This window comes from Agelaius tricolor, unplaced genomic scaffold (assembly GCF_023055355.1).
Source record: "Agelaius tricolor isolate 1412-34295 unplaced genomic scaffold, bAgeTri1.0.p SCAF_19, whole genome shotgun sequence".
NCBI classification, from domain to species: Eukaryota; Metazoa; Chordata; class Aves; order Passeriformes; family Icteridae; genus Agelaius; species Agelaius tricolor.
The window spans coordinates 8490989-8511987 of NW_027269279.1; the positions used below are offsets into that span (position 1 = coordinate 8490989).

General features: G+C 44.1%; 1 protein-coding gene across 3 annotated transcripts in view; it reads right to left on the reverse strand.

Annotated features, from left to right (window-relative positions):
• XYLT1 (xylosyltransferase 1) overlaps positions 1-20294 on the reverse strand; it is a 177157-nt gene extending 156863 nt beyond the window's left edge. For 2 of the 3 annotated variants that reach the window (XM_071444155.1, XM_071444153.1), the window contains exon 1: positions 19748-20293. In XM_071444155.1, coding sequence (XP_071300256.1) covers positions 19748-19969 — 222 coding nt within the window. In that variant the 5' untranslated portion in view covers positions 19970-20293. Of the gene's footprint in view, positions 1-19747 lie in introns of all 3 variants that reach the window. The other variant, XM_071444154.1, reaches the window with a different exon arrangement.
• Between the last annotated feature and the right edge of the window lie 705 nt (positions 20295-20999).

Here is a 20999-nt window from a genome sequence, read left to right on the forward strand (position 1 = left end):
TTGTGCATCAGCTCCTGCAAGGTTTTAACAGGCATCACCCCTCCATCCCAACCTGTGACAAGCTGTTACCTCAGCTGAGGTTACAAGGCTCTGTTAAATTAGGATGACATGCCCTGTCTGCAACTGAGAAGCAACTCATACACACAGGGAAAACATCTCTTCAGGTCTCTTGAAAGTACAGGAAAGAACACAAGTGAAGAAAGGAGGATCAGCTATTTATTTGACAAAGAGATTTTTAATGCAGCTTTTAAAACAAAGCTATCATCTCCATTATACAAAGAAGCACTACCAATCTTAGTCCAGGATTTAGAACCTCAGAGGAAACTCTCAACAAATGCATTGCAACAATAAAAATGGGTAATTTATTTTGAATATTTGTTTCTAATCTTTCAGGCAATGCCCAATCATGGCAGGATGCTGCTCATCACTTTCTCACAACTTTCTCTAGCAGTGTCCTGTCAACAGCTCTGGAATGGAATTGCTCATTACTACTCTGCAGACTCATCATTCCTCACCTCTTTATCATCTATTTTGCTGATAACTTCAGCAGACCAGCGAGAGCTCATTTTCCTTTGCAGAAACTGAACTGTTTATGCTCCAAACTCCTGATGATACAAACATAAACACTGGGGGGAAGCCCACAGAAATTGGCAAAAGATGGACAGGATCCCACTACAAACTCTATAACCAAGGAGACTGCAAATAAATACAAGATACCACACCTTTATGCTGTTAGAAAGGTCACCAGATTATCAACATTTGTTTTAGATAGAGGCAGACTACTTCCCTTCCCAAATCTTTACTTTATTGTGCTTTCCCTTCCAGCTATAACAGAAAAAATTGTGCCAGTTATTTTGTCATGGAGTGAACATGAAACAAAACTTAGTTAGCAATTTTTGTTATAAATACCACAGAGAAAAGTTTCAAAAAGGAAAAAAAAATACAAAAGTACCAGGCAGGCATCACTTCCCAACTAACAGAGTAGAAAAATTTAAAGTTCCTTTAAAAAAACCTTTACACAGCTTTAACCTGAAATCAAATGTGACAAGAGCTGTTGGATGTGCTGCAAGAGACTAATAGCAACAATTTTGTTAAGAATAAAAAGCTGGTTTGTCACAGCAGCACAACTCTGTGCACAGCCTACATCTCCAAACACCTGAGCTGTGCATGAATACAAATTTCACCTTGTTATTTGTTGAAGTTCTCTTTCCTCAAGATTCCCTGTCCACAGATCCTTGCCTTCCTCTAAGCAACAAAACAGTGTTCACTGGGAATCTAAAGCTGCTTCATGCAGCATCAAAGTCCTACATCAATCTTTATACAGTAGCTGGGATGGGCTGACACTCTACTGCCTTTAAGGCTGAGCATTCACCCTTTGATCTCTAGCTTCACATGGAGATCTCCTCCACCATAGAGATATGCATATATATGCACACAAACATAGCAATGTACATTGTACATATACATATTTAAGTAAGGGTGGCTGATTTGTCAATAAATGGAGGATAGGGGAGCATTTATTCTAAGTGCATTTGTTTATACCGTATTTGAGACAAGTGTGTTTCAAAAGCAGGGAGAAAAATCCACAAATGCTTTGCATTGGCAAAAGAAGCCTAAACATGAGCTCAGGACATTGGTGCATGTGCCACAGTATAAATGTCACAGCACACTGCACTGCCTCAGCTGAGGGCAGAGCTTGCTTTGCCTCTTTGGTGATGTGAACCAAAGCTGAACTTGATTTTGAGTAAGAAATGTTACAGGAAACATTGACCTGAGCTTAGAGAACGAAATGTCAACTTGGTGAAAAGCTCCAGGTGACTTTGACTGCAGTCAGTCACTACCAATCACCACTGAATATTTCAGGTCTTACAGCTCTGCCAGGACTTTATAACTCAAAGGACAACAAGCCTTAAGGTAAGTCTTAACTCCTTGAAAGTAATAGGTTGGACTTGATCTCAAAGGTCTTTCCCAACCTAGCTAATTCTGTGATTGGGAATTTTTCCACCAACTTCAGAGGAGTTGAGAATTCACTACATATTCAATGCTACATATTAAAGGATAATGGACATTGCCATTTTATTTTAACTCATAAGAGATCTTGAAAAGATAGAAACTAGAAATACCAAGCAGAGTGTCCTTGAGCCCAGCTAACAGAAACATTAGCAGCACACAAAGCTCCAGCACAGTGATGTGGATGAATCACACACAAATCTATCAAGAACAGTACTTCACCTTCAGCCTGAGCTCCACTGCCTGTCTGCCCTTTGGTATTCCAACACACCACAAGCACAGACATGTCCTGCTGAGGCCAGGACATTACCCTGTGACACCTGCACTAACTTTGAGTTCCCCTACAGATTCTAGTCTTCATTTAAGAGAATTCAACATTAGAAAATTCACAGGTTTGCTAAGAAATTCCTTCCACATTTAATTGCTTTTAGTGTTGATACAGTTTATAGTATTTCAAACACTGTTTGCAACCTCCCCATTACACCACACCATATTATGGCATCATTGTAGGGCACACACTGCAGTGCTCTTTGAGAAGGTGTTGATAACCCCTCATTCATATTATTCAATATCTGAAAGGACTGTGAGCTCATATCAAACATGAAGCATTTGCCAGGGTCCCTTGCTGCACAAATAAAAGCTGCATGTCAGAAATACATTTCCAGAGGCATTATGCTAAACACCAGCTACAAAGACACTCTACAGAGTATGCAAGTGCACAATGTGAATTTCTACAACCACTTTCTTTTGCTATTGATCAAAGTTGGTCTATCTCAGCAAAAAGGTGACAAAACTGCTACTCAAAAGCTCAGAAACGATAAATTATCTTTGTTCAGAAAAGAAATGGAAGAACAGAAGTAGAGATACACATCAGTGAGAATAAAAATGAAATGGATAACAGGAAAATCTGATCTTTAGAAAGAAGAAAGGTGTCAGCAAAGAGGAGCACAGACATGGACATGAAAGCAAATTTCCATGTCATGCTAAGGGAGAATCCAAACAGAGAGTTCATCTCTGCCCCAGTGATGGGTTGTCCTGCAGGTGAATCAGCAGGGACAGGACACTGCCTGGGCTAACAGCAACTGCAGCTCAGCCTGGTGGGGAATGAACCAGCCAGCTTTCAACAAAAAGGGATTTGGGGATAAGCACAGCAACCAGCAAGTCAGGAGTTAGTAGCATAGTAACAGAAAACAGCTGCTCTAAAATAATTTAATCCTACACAAGTTGCTTCGAACTTCTCATGAGCTAAGTGACTAAAGTTACCTTCCAGTAGCAAGGGATACCTCTAAATATCCATGAAAGGCATAGTCTGAAATCATTATTAAAACACAAGTCCTCTCAAACATATGCCAAGTGTTTCATTTTTATTTTTTTTAACACAACAGCAGGTCCTGCAGACACAGACAGAGCCTAAGTGGTGAGATTGCTCAAGCTTGCCCTAAAGCCTTAACCTGCTCCAGCTCTCCTCTACAAACCCTGACCTTGTCTGTAGGCAAACTGTGAGGGCTGTCTAAGATCAGGGCATCCTGCAGGCACCCTCTGCTCCCAGGGCACATCCACTGCTGTGGCACAGCTTCACTGAGGATCTGGACATTGTTTCTGGCTTCTTCTCCACAGCTACATTATCAAACTCTGTTCTATAAGCCTAAAGATCTTACTCTCACAAAAAATTGTCTAAATAAGGAAAATAATTGGAAAAAAAAAAAAAAGGCTGGGAGGCAACTTGACCAGAGTAATAGCAAAGAGTTACTTTGTCACAACATACAGCCTGCGACCAACTCAGAGTTATTCCTTTTTCATTATGCAGAACGTTTCTTACAAACTTGTTAAAACCAGCATAACTTGAGTTTACCCAGAATTAAAACAGCTGTAAAGGATTTCTGTACAGTACTGATTCTGGTTTTGCTCAATTATGAGCCACATAACTGCCCCCCAGGATGGGAGGCAAATGTCTGTTCACGTGCTCATTCCTCCAAGGATGGGACTTGACCTCAGCACATGGCAGCATCCTCACAGCACTTCCATGTGGCAAGAAATGAGCTTTTGGCTGATTTAAACACATCTGGGTAATTCATTAAGTGGTTAATAAATTGTTAACACAAAACATATCGCTCAGCAAGCCTGTTCCACTTCACAGGAAGTTTCCTTGGGTAGGACTGAATTGTTTGGTCCACAGATTTCTGCACACAGAAGTTGCAGCTGAGCAATGCCTTGAGTAGTGTCTTCTGTATGAACTGTTTCACCAGCAAGGAAGCATCTGTGTTCATTTTGTTTATTCAGCAAGCTTTGGAGCATTAGGGATAATAGAGAAGATTCTTCTCAAGGACTTATGCTCACAGTCAGCAGCTGGAAGGCCAAAGGTTTGGGGGTTTGCTGGGTTTTTTTCCCCCTTCATACACACACTAAAGGAGATTGGTAATCTTAAAAGAAATATTAGGCTTGCAACTAGGTATGTTCAGAAGATACTCTTATTTATGCTGATACATGCAAACCAAATGACTTCCTAAATATCTGTGTTAAATCCTGAAAAATAAAATGCATAGAATTGAAGCAGCATAAACTGCTTCCTCTACTGGCAAGAGAGCACTGAGCTGTGGGAAATGTTACCTTTCACTGACTTCCTCCAGGCTGAGACAGGTTTGGGGCCACAGATGTGTGCAGCTCACAGAAAAATGATCCTGATTACTGATGTAGAGAAAAAAGATAGAATGAGCTCCCTCCACCAACTGCTCCAAAACAGAACCAGCTGCTGCAAAGTGAGCCAGGCACAACCCCAGCCTGCAGCACTGGTAACAGAATCTAACCATCACTGAGCACACCTGGACCACCCATCCCACCAAACCAGGGTCTATCAGACAGCTGAAGTAGAAGGGTCTCTTCTCTTGGGGCAGGAAAGGCGCCTGCACAACCCACCTGGGCACCTCGAGGGCTGGCAACTGTTCTGTAACTGACAGGTTCAGGTTGGGCTCAAACAAATTCAAGACTCTGAAACTGAAACAGAGAAAAGAGCTCTGCTTCTGGGAATCCTGCACAAGGTGATGCCAGGCACATGACTTACACTCAGAAGCTGAAGGGAACAGCCACTTTTTGCACTGGTATTGGAATAAGAATCTGTCACAGCAAAGTACATTTATGCCATCTCCTTAGTCACAGCAAACCCAACAGATACTGTGGCAAAAAAACCATCTCATGCTTTTCTTCAAGTGCACCTTCTCTTCTGCATTCCTCAGTGAGTCACTTACCAAGCCATGAATGCCCTTTAAACCTCCCAGCTCCTTTGGGTGACTGCTCTATCCAGGATAGCCACCCTGTCACTAAAACAACCCCAAAGAACAAACAGACACGGATGTGTGGCCACATCCCTCCTGAGAGCAGCTTCAGCCCATGTGTTTGCTGCCTGCCAGGCACTGGTACACACCAGCCTGGTCCCTGTCCAGTGACTCAGTGCTTCTGTTGGGCTGGGAAGCACAGCCAGCCAGCCTGTGTTTTCCTCCTCCAGGAGAGGCCACACAAGCAGCACTTGTAAAGCTGGGAGGGGAATCTACCTCCACTTGCTGCCACACAGACAGAGCACCTTTCTTCTAGACCCTGAGGCTTGGTTTTATTTTTCATCAAAATTCAGTTCATACAATCATGGCATCATTTAGGTTGGAAATGACACTAAGACCACTGACGGCAACTGTTAAAAACACCATAAACCAGCCATTGGAGCTGACACACTGTACAAGCTGATCTGAATACAAAACAACAACATTAATGTTTGCATAAACATAAACTTCAACATAAATGTTTGCAGTTTCATCTCACACTGGCAGATGCCTGGGCTGATCATCACTTATGTGTAATTTGTGTATCTCCTTAGGTGGGGATCAATACATTTAAATTAAATTCTAACACAGGTAATCCACTTGAATACAAAGCAGGCATTTTAAACCCATTCAGAAACCCCAGCCATCCCTTCAAATCTGGCCCAAGGAAGTCCACCAGTCACACAGTGAAGCACATGACCTGTAAAAAACTGAGAGAAGCAGAGCTAAAGCAAGATGCAACAGAGATGGATTCAACACATCTCCATCAACATAATATTTCCATAATGCAAAACTCAGTGCAGTCTTCCCACATGAGCATCCTTAGTAATTCAGCATGGGATTAAATTATTAACTTTCCACAACTTTCACTGGGACCAAACAAGGCCAGCAGAATATGAAGAGGTTTTCTTAAAAGTCCTGAATTTTAGGTTTTGCACTCATAAAACCACTAAAACGAAGAGTGATTGTTAAATAATTCCACCACTGCCAAGAGAAATATGCAGGAATTCAAGCTGTAACTGCCCAGCACCACCAATCTCTCCTACCACAGGTAATTCCATTCAGAACACAGAACAGAAAAGAACATTATATGTTAGTTTTACAGAACCAATATTTATAAATTACTATAAAATATTTTCCTTTTTTTTTTCCTAGCATCCTGGAACACTTTAGGACAACAGAACAATCTTCATTTGAAGACCCGTTTCACTTTAACAATTTCAATGAAAATACAAAGGCTGTATAAAAAACCCACCCTAACACAATCATATTCCCAAGACTATTCTTGACTGATTTTATATCCACATCTGCACTCCATGTCCTAATGAAGACACTGTGGCTCTAAAGAACCACAGGTTATTCCCAGTGTGCTGTTTTACTTGAGCTCTTACACATTTGCATCTTCATCCTATAGCAAACAACTGAGAACACTGAAAGGTGGAATTTAGCTGACAAAGATGTCTCAATATCAGTCCTGTACAAAAATCTCCCACACATCATTCTTACACAGGATAACGATCAAAGGTAGAACCAACCCTAAACATGAAGATTTTCTAAAAGAATCTGCTACTAAAAGAGCATGAACTTGATGAAGTGATGACTTGCCACATCCTAGACTTGTTTAAACTGCATGCTGCAAAGTAAAATCTTTCTAAGCAGCATTCAGTCTGGAAAATTCTAGCCTGAGCAACTCTTGCTTATATTTGACCACAAATATTTGACCACTATGGAATACAGGTATGCATGCATGCCTCTGTTTGCATGAGAGCTGCAAAACCGAGTCTTGAACATTTTACTCTAATAAACAGGAAGGGGAGAAACACAGAAACCACCAAACCACCAACTCTCTTCTAAAGAGATGATTGTAACACCTGTGGTATCTCTGTGTTGCTATGAAACTACTATCCTAACCGTAGCAACAGATTTAAACCTTTAAGGATACGTTTTGCTCTCTGTAGGCAACATAAAACAGGAAAATGCTGCAGAAGGGTTTATTTTAAGCCAACAGGAAACAGTATTTCAAACTGGACAACACAAGTTAGGAAGACAGCAATTTACCAATGACAGCAAGCAAGGAAAAAAAAACACACACCAATTTATTCAACAGTGAAATAGTATTTCATAATGGAGTTACTATTTACCAAGTGTGCAATAGAGACCTGAAGCACTTTCCTCACCAGTTACCTTAATCCACTTCCTACCAACACAGTCCCAGCTGAGCTGCTGAAGTCACTGCCATAGATCCCAGCTGGAGCCTGGAGCAGCCTCTGCAACCACTGACAACAGCCCCAGAAACAGGAGGGAATTGTTCAAGGATGAGGAGGAAGTGAGTACACGAGGCTGTGCTAAAACTAAGAATAATACACAAACACTTAGAAGCAAACAAAGCACACAGCACCTCGTTCATTGCCTACCAAAGGCTTGAAAGCACTGAAGCTTAGGTGGCAGAATTTAGAGCAAAGCTGGGCTAGTTCTAGTAACTAAACTGGAAACACACCCCTGAGGCTGAATCCAGGAGAGTATGAATTTCAAGGGCTTCCTTTCACTTATCCCTTCCAGGTGACACCACTCCACAAACAGGGAGCATCAGGAGCACAGGGCATGACTGCTGAATACGCTCTGCTAAGTTACACTGACACTTCAAAAGCAACAAAATGCTCCAGCAGTTGCTGAGCTGTCCACATTGTCCAAAAATGGAGATTTTGATGAACCATTTGGCCTGCAAGACCCTTTTTTCACCTTCCAGTTATTCATTCATAGGTCCTTGATATGAGAATGACTGTAAATTTACATCAGTGCAACTAGAAAGTGAAAAATCCCCTGAAGAACTTAAACTACAGAATAAGCTATTGATCACACTCTGGGAGATCATTGTCCAGACTCATGATGGTGCTAAAATGAACAAACCCCAAACCACTTTGAATAACTGCATCAAATTTGTCTGAAGTCTTTTAACTTACATATTTGGTTGCATAATGGCAAACAAACCCTGTAACAATTTGCACATAAAATACCTTTAGGTCAAGTTTTGCTGTGTAAAATACATGCTTAAACCCACAGATCCCACAGCACCTGTAGAATTAGGGTCCCAAGCTACACAAACCTACCCAAAATTCCAAATTAACCTGGTTCTTTCTCTGCATCAGCTACCTTTTAAAATGGCTATTTGTCACAAGATTCACTTCTGGAAAATTCTTGTCCTCTGAAAGCACAATAAATGCATTTACATTTATCCAACTTTTAAACTAGCTGTGCTCTCAGAGGCCCCATGGAGCCTTACAGCTGACCCAACTTTTTGTTCTTCCCCACAGAGGAGCTTGTCCTCCTGCCCATTTCATGTCACATTTCACTGAAGCCCTAACCAAGGGGAGCAAGCACCCCTAAATTCACACCCTAGATGCCCACGGCAGCTTCACACAGAGGGACAGGAAAAGGCCAGTGCAGCCTCCTTTTCTAAGACATCCAGGGATGAAAAACATCAACTTCAAAAGAAAGCAAAGAGAAAAAAACACCATATTTTTTAACTGGGGGTTAAGGGTTAGGAGCAGAAATCTCTGTTTACACTGTCTGTAAACTGAGCAGGTTTGAGACCATCTTCTCCTAATAAATAGTCATTAATCACTTGCAGTCACTTAGCACAGGAGGTCATGTGGTGGCAGCCTGGGCAGGGTAAATGTTTAATACTGAATTAGATTAGAAAGGCTCAGGACAGTGTCATCACAGCTACAGTGCTACCTGCAAAACCTACCCATCCTTCCTTTGGTTTCAGTATCACTGAGGCCTGACCCAGGCTTTGGGATGGGATGATGTGGTCTTGCTGTGAAGGTGAGACACAGCAAATATCACAGAGCTAACTACAGAAAGCCAGATGGCCAGGAGCTTATTGCACCTTTTTATCACTGCACTGCTGTAAAACATTGTCACCTGTTTGATCATATCTCTGTTATTAGGAACATGAGCACAGGGGTAATGAGATGCCTGCAGGACAGACTGCTTGGCAATCTCCAGCTCTCTCCTGGGGAACCCACCCAGCACACAGGCACTGTCATGTCCTAACCCTAAACCCAGCACACAGGCACTGCCATGTCCTAACCCTAACCCTAAACCCAGCACACAGGCACTGCCATGTCCTAACCCTGACCCTAAACCCAGCACACAGGCACTGCCATGCCCTAACCCTAACCCTTAACCCAGCACACAGGCACTGCCATGTCCTAACCCTAAACCCAGCACACAGGCACTGCCATGTCCTAACCCTGACCCTAAACCCAGCACACAGGCACTGCCATGCCCTAACCCTAACCCTAAACCCAGCACACAGGCACTGCCATGTCCTAACCCTAAACCCAGCACACAGGCACTGCCATGCCCTAACCCTGACCCTTAACCCAGCACACAGGCACTGCCATGTCCTAACCCTGACCCTAAACCCAGCACACAGGCACTGCCATGTCCTAACCCTGACCCTTAACCCAGCACACAGGCACTGCCATGCCCTAACCCTGACCCTAAACCCACCCAGCACACAGGCACTGCCATGCCCTAACCCTAAACCCACCCAGCACACAGGCACTGCCATGTCCTAACCCTAACCCTGACCCTTAACCCAGCACACAGGCACTGCCATGTCCTGGATACACAAAAATACAGACACAAACATCCCCATCTGTGTGCCCACAGCTGAGGAGCAGCACTCAGATGGCTCACAAGAACATTTCATAACCCTCCTCCCCCTGTCCTCTACTCAGTTAGCAGCTCAGTCAGAGCCAGCTACAGCTATAATTATTGTCATAATTATTATTTTAATAAGTATCAATGACTTATCAAAATATTGCACTGAAGACTTTCACATCTTTTGTTGTAAGACTGCCAAAAAGGCAGCTCATTGCTGAGGTGCTGCTCCATGTACTCTGCTAGCAGGCAGCACCTCCAAGTTTCTATTTCTGCCACTGAGTGACTAAACTCAATTCCAGTGAATGCCAAAATGTAAGCAGTTTGAGGCACAGTAGCTGTGCAAAAGTATTATTATTCTCGTAGTGCATACACACTAACAGCTTTGTTTACTACATTCACTCCTCCTCTGCTTGTTTCCTTGGTTTTACACACTGTGGGCCAAGTTGCTGAACTTAGGTGCCATAAGGTAGCCACCTGAATTCTTATTTACATATTTAAACAGCTGTCAGGCACCCACACCAAGTTATAAGAGCATAAGCAAGCCTGTAAACACCTAAGTCAATATAGTTAGGTGCCAAGACGTATCCCCAGCTAGCCAAATGTGGATCTCTGCAGACAAGATGCTACTTTTCATGAGATTATTCTTTTCTACAAGGCAGGATTAGCTTGATAATAGATTATTTTTTATTTACATGCCTGTTCAAGATGACTCCAACCCAGATTTCTGGTAACACTCTATTTCCACAGAGAACTCCAGCTTACATTTTCATAATTAGCAGATGGCCATCTATTTAATTAGAGTTCCAGGTACACAGAGAAAAAAGTTCCTTAAATAACTGATGACAATTAGTAACTTAAATAACTAATGACAACTAATGGCAATTGTGGGACTTCTCATGATGGGTGTCAGCTGTCACCCCACTGAGTCCACAGGTAGAACTCTGTGACATACAGTGGTGCAATTCTAAAGAACCATAAAAATTCCCCTAGAAATGTCATTTTTCAGGTTTGTTGTGCCTCTCCCAAGTAAGGGTGCACAGGCTGGATGTAGTTTCAGGGAGCTTGCTTCACTTTAGTCAATACAGTCACAACCTCACACGCTTTTTCTTTGAAAGAAGACACTTCAACTGAACCATGTGTGCTCCTGAAGCAGAAAGAAGACAATTATAAAGAACAAAGATAACCAGAAATAGGATGAGTTTTAAGAACAAAATGAGATATGTCTCAGAAATTCAGACAGCATGAAATCCAAAACTGACCACCACAAAAAGTCAGCGAATAGCATCAGCTTGAAGAAAAATACTCAGATTTCACCAACATAACTGAACCAAAAAGTACATCTGAAGGGCAAGCAAAGGCTGCAGCATGAAGCAGAAATAAGTGTCCATGACTCATTCAACCAAATCCAAGTTAAACTCAAGTTTGCAGTGTCATTCAGCTTTGTAGAATTGTTTTAAATAAGCATCCCACTTACTCTCTAATAATAGAACAGCAACAGAACAGTAGCTTGAAAACAAAATATATGTGGGAAGCATTCACGATCTGACCTCAGAGTCAACCACACACTAGTGTGAAATCTTTTTTAGCTAACTTTTTTAATTAACTGGTATTCATTTATTGGTTTAATTTCATCATAAAGAAAAAAAAAAGCAGCAAATTATAGACATGTTATAAATAGTTTGTCCCTTGGAGGAATTCTCTAATCATCTCTAAAAATAAGAAGTCATATGATTTCAGTGTCCTGTGCTGACCCTTTCAGTACTCAGCAAGGTTACTCCATATATATGTTTAGGTAATGCTACATGTTGCTCAATTTTTATATCCACACAGTTATAAAAGCCTGCTCTCTTCACTTCTAGAGCACACTCACACTCAGTGAAGCACTCAGTCCTGTATTTGTTGTAAAGCTTGGGAATTACTCCATAGGAAGCACAGATCCACAAGGCATGAAAACCATTTTGTGCTTCCAAGTGAAGCCCGGAATTATCCTTTACTTGCCCAAAACTAGCTGGGCAGCCAATTATAATACTAGCCTCTTGCTGTGCTCTTTCTTGATCCCTTCATGCTACTCAATCCTTGAACTTATCCCACCCCTAGGCTGGATAGTGCCAATCACAGAGAAATTCTGAGCAGGAGTCACTGAAGCAGGGTTTGTGGAAGTCCTGTGCTGAACAGGTCCCTGATGGTAATACTGAAAAGTTCCATTTGTGACTCTGGTTAGCTGCTAGCAGCTCTAACTTGCTACTCAGCCTGTAAACTCTTCAAGACAGGGACCTTGCCTCACATGTGTCTGTGAAGCTTCTAGTGCCCAGATGGTGCCATACAAATGAATAATAATTATATTTTCATGTAGACCATTATTGTGCATAATGTAAATTACTTTCACTGATCCAAGAGGAAATAATTTTCTCATTTTGAAATGAAAAGAGAGAGTAAAAATAATGATTACTTGTTTGATGCTCTCATTATAACAATAATTACATTTGTGGGTCCAGAATCCCCAGCTGGTCTGTACTGACTTTAATGGAGTTATACCAATGCATGGCAGCTGACAAGCTCCTGGTCCTTGCTGAAGACCTCAACTGCTTCACAAGAGCAGATCACTTCAAACCCACACTGCTTCCTTGAAGGATGGGGCATTAATGAAGCAATCAAGCACACTTTGCAGACTGGGGAAGACAAACAGCAGACCTGGCATCTGGAGAAATGGATTCCTCCATGCATGGCAGGTACCTGAGCACCACTACCATGCCCTGCCTTGCTGGCATAGAGGCACAGGCTTCTGCACAGATGCACACCTCAAATGAGCTGAATTGCCTTCTGGAGACACTCAACTCTGCTCATGAGAAGGCCTCAGACCCCACATGTCTGAGATTCAACAGATTCAACCCAAGCTTAAAAAGGAAACACCCAAACAGCCACAAAAGGAAACAGCCCTAATCAGCAGCACCAAGTGTGAAAGGGAGGACTGAAGTTGTGACCTGTCAGGGCTTGGCTCCTCTGGAGGAAAGAGATAAAAACCACAATTATCAGACCAAAGAGGACTAGTCTGGAGTACCAATAAGTGAAAAGCCCAAAACTACCTGTCACCTCAGCTATGTGGCCCTAAACACCTTGCTAAAGATGTCAAGAGGTTACTGATGAGAGTATGCAACCAAGACTTCATCTTTCCCTTGTCCCACAGAGCTGGGACAACATGTGCTCTCTGGAACAGCATCAAAGGCCTAGTATTACTTAAACAAAAAAAATGAAGGACTGAGGTTCCAAGTCTAAAACTCAGATTCAAACCCTTGGAACTGCTAGTCCTCACACTCCAGCCATACACACCAGAACCCACGTGCCCTCTGAGTATCCACACAGGGATGCTCCTGCCTCTGTCCAAATCAGACATCCCATCAGCCTAAGCCAAAAAAAAAAAAAAATACAGGACATTGTATTCCAATTAAAGAGTCACTGCAAAAGCTTCAGTGAAGTGCCAGATCTAATTTTAACACTATAAAGAAAAATCAGGAAGTATTTGATTAAAATTAATCCTTGAGGTTATATAATTTGACTGTTGCTACAAATTAAGATCACTTCATGCTTCCATTGTACTCTTGGCCCTTCAGCAAGCACTAATAAGATGCCATATCACAGACTTCCAATGCTGAAAAGAAGAAATATTTTGAAAAAATGTTTCTGAATAGAGCCAAAACATGTGGCAGGTAATGAGGGCCTTTTACACCAAAATGTACCCATTTTGCAATAGCTGACTGGAAGTAAATGGGATTTGTACAACCCCTGTACAACAGCTGGTCTTCTCTTGCTAAAAAATTAAAATGCTTCTATTTCAAAGGGAACATCTGCAAAATCCCATCACACATTAAGGAATAAAAAAACAACACAACAAAAAATACACCAGTGGCCTGGAAAAGGCTTCTGATCCATCTCCTACAACACATTCCCACACTCCTGCAGAGAAGATGCTTAACAAGGTAACTGCTGCAGGAGCCCAACAGTCTAATCTGGCTCTAATACTCCCCTTAAATGATGCATACATTACTTCTCTTGCTGCAAAGATTTGTTTGTTTTATTAACGTGTGCCTTGTTAAGTGCTAAGACTTTGCAAAAATGATTATGCACCTTCCAGCTGCAGATGAATTGTCTCCCCCCTTTGCCATTACTAAATGATGAGTTGTCTCCATTCTCCTTCTCAATTGTTATTAAAGCCATATTACAGCATGATTAAGCCCCTGATAATAAGTAAAACTGTATTTAACAGTCAAGTCAGTACTATGGACCCATTCTCTAAGAAATATATCATTTTTGGTCACATAATAGCTTGATGCTATTAATTTTATTCACAATGCAGAGTACCTTAACTCAGCAGTTTCACTGAGTCTGGTGTACTAAAGTGAGACTCCGTTTCCAGAGATGGATTCATTCTGGACTGAAGTTCAACACACAAATGATTAGCTCACATAAAGCTTCTTAGCACATCTCAGGTCTGGAAATTTTTCTGAAAACCAGTTTTTCCCTCATTTCCCGTGTTCAGATTAAATTACTGAGGCCACAGGTCTACATCAACAAGATACTTAGAGTGGAATATATTCAGATAGCTACCATTTGATTGTGTCTACATATATGGAACCTATATATTCACTGATTGAAACAAAAAGGATAAACCAGTGGTGGGATAGTGTTGTCATCTCATTGCAAAGCTCCCATACCTTCTTGGTGATTTCTCATGGGCAACTCCTCACAGCACTGACTCCTTCTTCATCACAGCACAGCCAACAAACTGCAACAATGCTCCTCACCCACTCTTTTATAGCACTCATCCTTATTAGACACAGCTGTGGCCTATTAAGGGCAGGCCTGCTCCTAATCTTTGGTAGCTAGTGCAGAAGGTAATCTTGCCCCTGAAGAGTTGCAGCTGAACTATCTTTATTTTCTTACATTCTTTCCCCCCACAGGATAGTTCCTTTTGAAAACCCATTTGTTTTATGGAGCATAACAGCTTATTTGACACTTAAGTGCAGCTCTGTAGAGTGAACTGCCAGGGACTACAGTGACTCTTCCAGCAGCAGCCCAGTTCCTCACCCATGGCAGAGGCTCCCTCCTTCAAGGCACAGCTGCTGCCACCCCTGTGCAAAGCTGAGCTTTACCACTGGTGCTGCACTGAAAGCTGTGCTCCATCCAGAAACTCACTTGTCCTGTACCTCCCACACAGATGCTCAGCACAGGGTAGGTCCAGGCTGTGTGTTTGTTTCTGGCAAAACAGTGCTGGGAATCCACCTGCACAATCTAAACATTCCAGGGGCAAATACACTTCAAAAGAAAACTCTCATCTCCAAACCTGAAAGAATCCCAAGCTTTTATGTGATGCAAAAGGTGAATTCTGCACTGGTCTTACTTTGGGGAAGCATTTGGAAAAGGCTGGGGGAAATAACTGATGGATGAACCTTAGAGAAAGTGGAGTAAACCCCTCCTGGGTTTTCTTTCCTGTATGATTCCATGGTGTTTTCCAGCATTAGAGTTGCTGCTGCTTTGCTTCTAGCTACAAGAACTGATCCCAGTTTTTATAACCCTTAGCATGGAGCAGAGCAGCTCCTGGATGCCTTTCCTAGCTCCAGTAGCCAACAGGGATTACAGAGTTTAGGCACACATTGTAATTACTTTTTGCTTCTTGCACCTTTAACCTGGTGGAGCTCAGCATGAATCACCAGGAGGTGACAAGGAAGGAAAAAGCAAGAAAACACAGGCTTGAGCACATTCAGCTGATCAACCCATGGAGGACTCAGCCTCACCCTCCATACTGCCAGGAGAAGGAGAAATACCACATTTCCCACTACAGATATGAAATGAAGGAGAGGCACTGGTGATCCTCAGGACTGTCATCCCTGGCTTAACTTTTTTCTTGGAATTAAAACTGCTCACTGACCCCAAACACATTTCTTTTCATTCTACAGCTCTCAACATTTTGAGTTATCGATATGTTTGGTTCCTTTGACAGCTTCATGCTGAAAGAAACATACCATTTCTTTAAAAGAACACACAAAATTTCAGACTGAAGAAATGCTTTGATCCCACACCAGCAGGCAAGAGCTGTATTTCACCGAACTGACAGGAGGAGTGCCCTGGCATTTCTGCTTTATGGCAAAGCAGGCAGCAGTGGAAAGCCAAGGCTAGCAGGAGGCACAAAGGAGCAGCACATACCCACAGACAGCACCTTCAACTCCCAGTTCCAAGGCAGGGGCCACAGCTGGGCAGCACAAGTGCATCCCTGTGATGCACAACAGCCTGTCAGTGCAACATCACAGCAGCAGATGCTCTGCTGCCACATCCCTCTCATCCTCAGCAGCCCCAAAGCAGACATTTGCATCCCATTTTCCTGCCTTTGGGTTCCCAATACACACCATCCACCAGCCCCTTCCACCACTGCCAGCAGGCTGCACTAAGGAAACCCAGACTGAGCAGCATGCTTACAGTGTTTTCACAAAAAGCTGTTGCACACTTTTCAAAGATAAAGACCCTTCCATAAAAATCAACCCATTCTCAGAAGGGAGCTTAATTCTTCTGTGCTTTTGACACTTGAGTTGTGCCTGATGAATACAGCTTGAGCAAAGGGTGCAGCTGCCAGAACGGTTGCAAGTACACACTGAAATCAGTGCTAACCATACATCTGATACTTCTTTAGAAATATCTATAAGCTGATTTAATTAAATAGAGAACAACTGCAGGAAACTGCTTATGACTAATGAAAGCTCCAGGTGTAGCTGGTCAGGGGATCTAGCACAGTAAGTGTTTTCAGTTGCAAAATTGCTCAATTCAAAATTGTTTCTTCCTGCCAAGTTGGCAATTCCCATTCAATTACATGCAGGTACAGTGGCAAACCTTTTACTACAGCACAATGTTATTTTATCTACCAAATGATAGTGCTTATTGCACGTATCTGACAGCACTTAATAAAAATCTAAATATATGTTAAACACCTGGTTTAAAGGATTATGTTTCTTTTCCCACAGACACAAATTACCAAATCCTCACACTACTTATGTCTAACTCAGTAAAATAAAATAGGGACCTCCATTTCAGTCTTTAACACAGGACTGAGATAAATTAAAAACAAGATAAAGAAAAGCACTGTAGTCTCATATGGCAACTTTCAGGCATAGGTTTGAAAAGCACTGTCTTCTGCCAAGTATCCAAAATCTGCTTTGCATATCTATTTAGTATGAAGGGTCATATAAGGGTAGTTAGCAGGGCAAGTGAAAAAAGTACAAAACCCATGATCAAGTACTACATTACAGGTGAACATTTAGCAGCCTTTCAAAAATATATTCCTCAAAATGCATTAAAACTCACCATTCCACTCACAGACCAAAGACACATTGAAATTAATACTATTTTTGGTTAAAATGCAAGACTGAGAAATCTTTGAAAAATCCTTGGAGGGCCCCTCAGATGCGCTTAACCCAAGACATGTGGATATAATGGAACCACTGTATTCACACCAGTCAGCCTCTCCAACTGTTGCAAAACAATTTGACATACACAAACTATGGGAAACTTGGATCGAGAAGGATACTAACTTTGCTTGGATATTACATAAATTGCATTCTAATGTGCAAACAATGCAACAGGAAAAAAATCTTCCTTTGCATAGATGATACACAATTCCATTTCTCAGAGATTTTCCTCGTGAACTGAGTCAGAAATCAAGATTGGTAACATAAGCAAGACTGGTAACTTCACCTACCAATTTAACACAGGTGCCAAGTTTTTAAGGCAGAAGGCTGCACAAAGACAATATCCCTGTCACTTTTCCACCAAGCACACATTGCAGTCAATAGATGGATGCTTAAGTGTGAGGTTTTGTATTCTGACAAAGTAACTTTAAGGATGGCGGCCCCTACCCGGTGTGCAGGCTAAGCAAAACCACAAGTACCATAAAGTCATCTTGAAGAAGCCTTGCCAAATCACCTCTACACCAAGTGTTGTTAAGTGCTGCCACTTGCTTTGAGCATTGTTGCCCTTTATTTTTTTAATATCAAAGTCAGACATTGTGGCACAGCCCAGTGTGATCCATACCAGTCATTTAGATAATGAGGAGAAAATAGGTGCGCTCAGCATGTGTTTTAAAGCATGTTTTCCATTCAGAACCCCAGTGCTCCATCTTTAGGTCTTTGATCAAAACTGTATGCAGAAGGCATGATTCATAACTGCCAGCATCAAAACACTCACATTCAGTGTCTGCGTGTGGCCAGCACGGAAACAATGAGCTCTCAACCCGAACCCAGCACCCGTTCCAGCACATCCAGGGCAAACTGGACACTGTGCCAGGACATTTGTAGGACAACTGCTTAGAGAACATATTCCAACATAGCCCTGAGCCCACAGAAGAGGATCATTTCCTAGAAAGTCTGGGGAGCTGGGAAGCGGGGCTGAAGCTCCAGGTGCAGCCTGCCCTCTCCCGGCCCCCTGCCTGCCCAGGTAACAGCGTCTGCCAACCTTGGTAACCCACAGTGGAGAGATCAGGAAGGAAAAGCTGGAGAAGAATGAGATGAAAGCATAAAAGACTTGATGGATTGATGGACAGGAAAAGAGGCAGAGGGCAAGGTGATGGAGGAAAAATAGTGGAGCTTAAATAGCTACATTTATGAACACAGCAAATACCAAGATAAGATTATGTGTAGAAACAAAAGCTGAATTCAGTAAACTAGAATTTTAACTTTCACATCTAGAAAGCAGAGCAGGATCTGCACTCAGTGGATGGGTCCGTACGACAAGTTGTCCCAAACGTTAGTGATGGAGTACCCGTGTGCTGGGAGCTCAGCTCTTTGCAGCCTTTTCAGGCCAAACCACCCACTGTAATTTACAACGGTAAATCACCTCTGTGCCCCAAGTTCCTGCTTTCTCGCTCAAGGATGTAAACAAAAATAGAGAAACGGACAAAACTAGGCATGCACTTCCAGAGGCATCACGTACTTAATGTAAGCCTACTGCTGAAAGAATAAAATGAAAACGGAAGGAAGCTTCTCCTGAGCTGGAGAATACTGGTACTGGCGTTACAAACATCTCTGAGGTTTGCAAGAACACTGTTAATTTGCTTTTTCACATGCCTAATAGAAAACTCAAAAATAGAAAACTCAAAAATAGAAAACTCAAAAGGCAATAGAGCCAGATTTGCAACCCCTTCTGGTTTCAGGCCTGAGACATTTGAATGAAAACTGGAGAGTTTGCAAAAGAATGAGATAAAAGACAAGGTCCTCATCCTGTGTGGGCACAGTTTCAGTGTCCCTGAGTTGTCAGCGGTTAATAAAATGATTGCATTACATTTCACTGCCCATCACCTCCCGGGCCTCTTAGAGCTGTGCAATAAAGAATAGCCCCTGTGCGCTTTACCGGCTGGGAAAAGCAAAGTAGCAGTAAAACAAACCCCCAGGACGGTGTGGGGCAGGCGGCTCTCCCGCCAAGTTCGGGGATGCTGGGATGCCCGCGGCAGGCAGCGCGGGCGATGGGACGAGAGATGCCTCTCTCGGGGAAGGGAGAGGATCCCACGGATCCATTTTCTGCCTCTGCCCCGCGGCCCCCCGGGCTCTCCCGCCGGACCGGGGCAGGACCGGCCCCGCACCGCGGCACCTGCGGGAGGCGCCCACGCGGGGCGCGGGAACGCGAGCCCCGGGGCGGCTTCCCCAAGTTGCCCGCGCCGCAGTCCCGGCAGAAGTGCCGCCAGACGCCGTGAGACACCGCCGCTCCCGCTCCCCGCCTACCAGCGCCTTGCCGTGCGGGGCGGCGGGTCCGCGCCGCTGCGGCTGCCCCCGCTGCTCTCCGCCGCGGTCTCGCTTCTCGCGGCCGCCGCGCTGCTCCTCGCCGGCGTCGAGGGAAGAGAAATTCCAGACGAGGAGGGTCTGCAGGAGCAGCACGGTGAGCGCCGCCACCAGCGCCGAGCGGGAGCGCCGCGCCAGCCGCCGGGCGCACGGAGCCGCCACCATCTTCGCTGCTGCTGCCGCCGCCGCGCTCCCGAGAGCCGCCGCATCCGCCGCGGCACCGAGTTTTCAGCCGGGCAGAGCCAGACGTCAGCAGGAGGAGGGCGGAGGTGGGGAAGGAGGGAGGGGGGGAAGGAGGAGGAGGTGTTCGCGGCGCGTGGGGATGGGGGAAGCCGGCGGGGAGCCCTGGCGGCGCGGCAGCCCGCGGCCGGGCCGGCCCGGGGCCAGGGGTGGGGTTGGCGGAGGAAGAGGAAGGAGGAGGAGGAGGGTGGGCTGGAGGCGGAGGAGGAGCGGTGCGGGGGCTCGGCGGGCCCCGGCGCTGCGTGAGGGGAAGGGGCCGGGGCGGGGCGGTGGCGGCTCCCGGCGGGCGGGCGGGCGGGAGGGAGGGGGCGGCCGGCGGCGGGCGGGCGGTGACTGCCATCTTCTGAGGGAGCGCGGCCTCACCGCGCCCGGCCGCGGCACCTGGCGGGCGGCAGCCCCCGCCTGCGGACCGCTCACCGGCAAAAAGGGCCCAGCTTTCCCCAAGCTGATGGGTTTTGGTTTTGGTTTTGTTTTTCCTGAAGCAAAAGGGTCCCTGGCATCATCTCACCTCAGCGGATTGAGAGCCAGAGCAAGCCAGGTGCAACACCTCCGCAGCCCGGTGAGGTCTGCAAGGACCAGGCTCAAGGCGGCTGTAACTAAATGCCCAGTGTCTCAAAAAGTGAACATAACGGACGAGTTCAGCTGCCTTGTTCTCCCGTACTGATATTGGCTTTCTAATCTGAGAGATCTCATTATCTGATGATAGGACTGAAGTAGGGAGGGTTTTTTAATCTGCCTGCACAGTGCTTCTTTTTCTAAGCCTAATTCCACTTTACAAACCAAATCCAAAGGTAAAAAATATTATCTCCTGGTAAGAACAGTTGCTTTTTAAAATGACAGCCAGGTAGGATTTGCGCAGACCAGCGGGATTTTGTTTCCATTGAAAGTGCTTTAGTTTCTGATCTGAAGAAAATGAAACAAGTAATAATACTCCAAGTAATAATACTCCAACAAG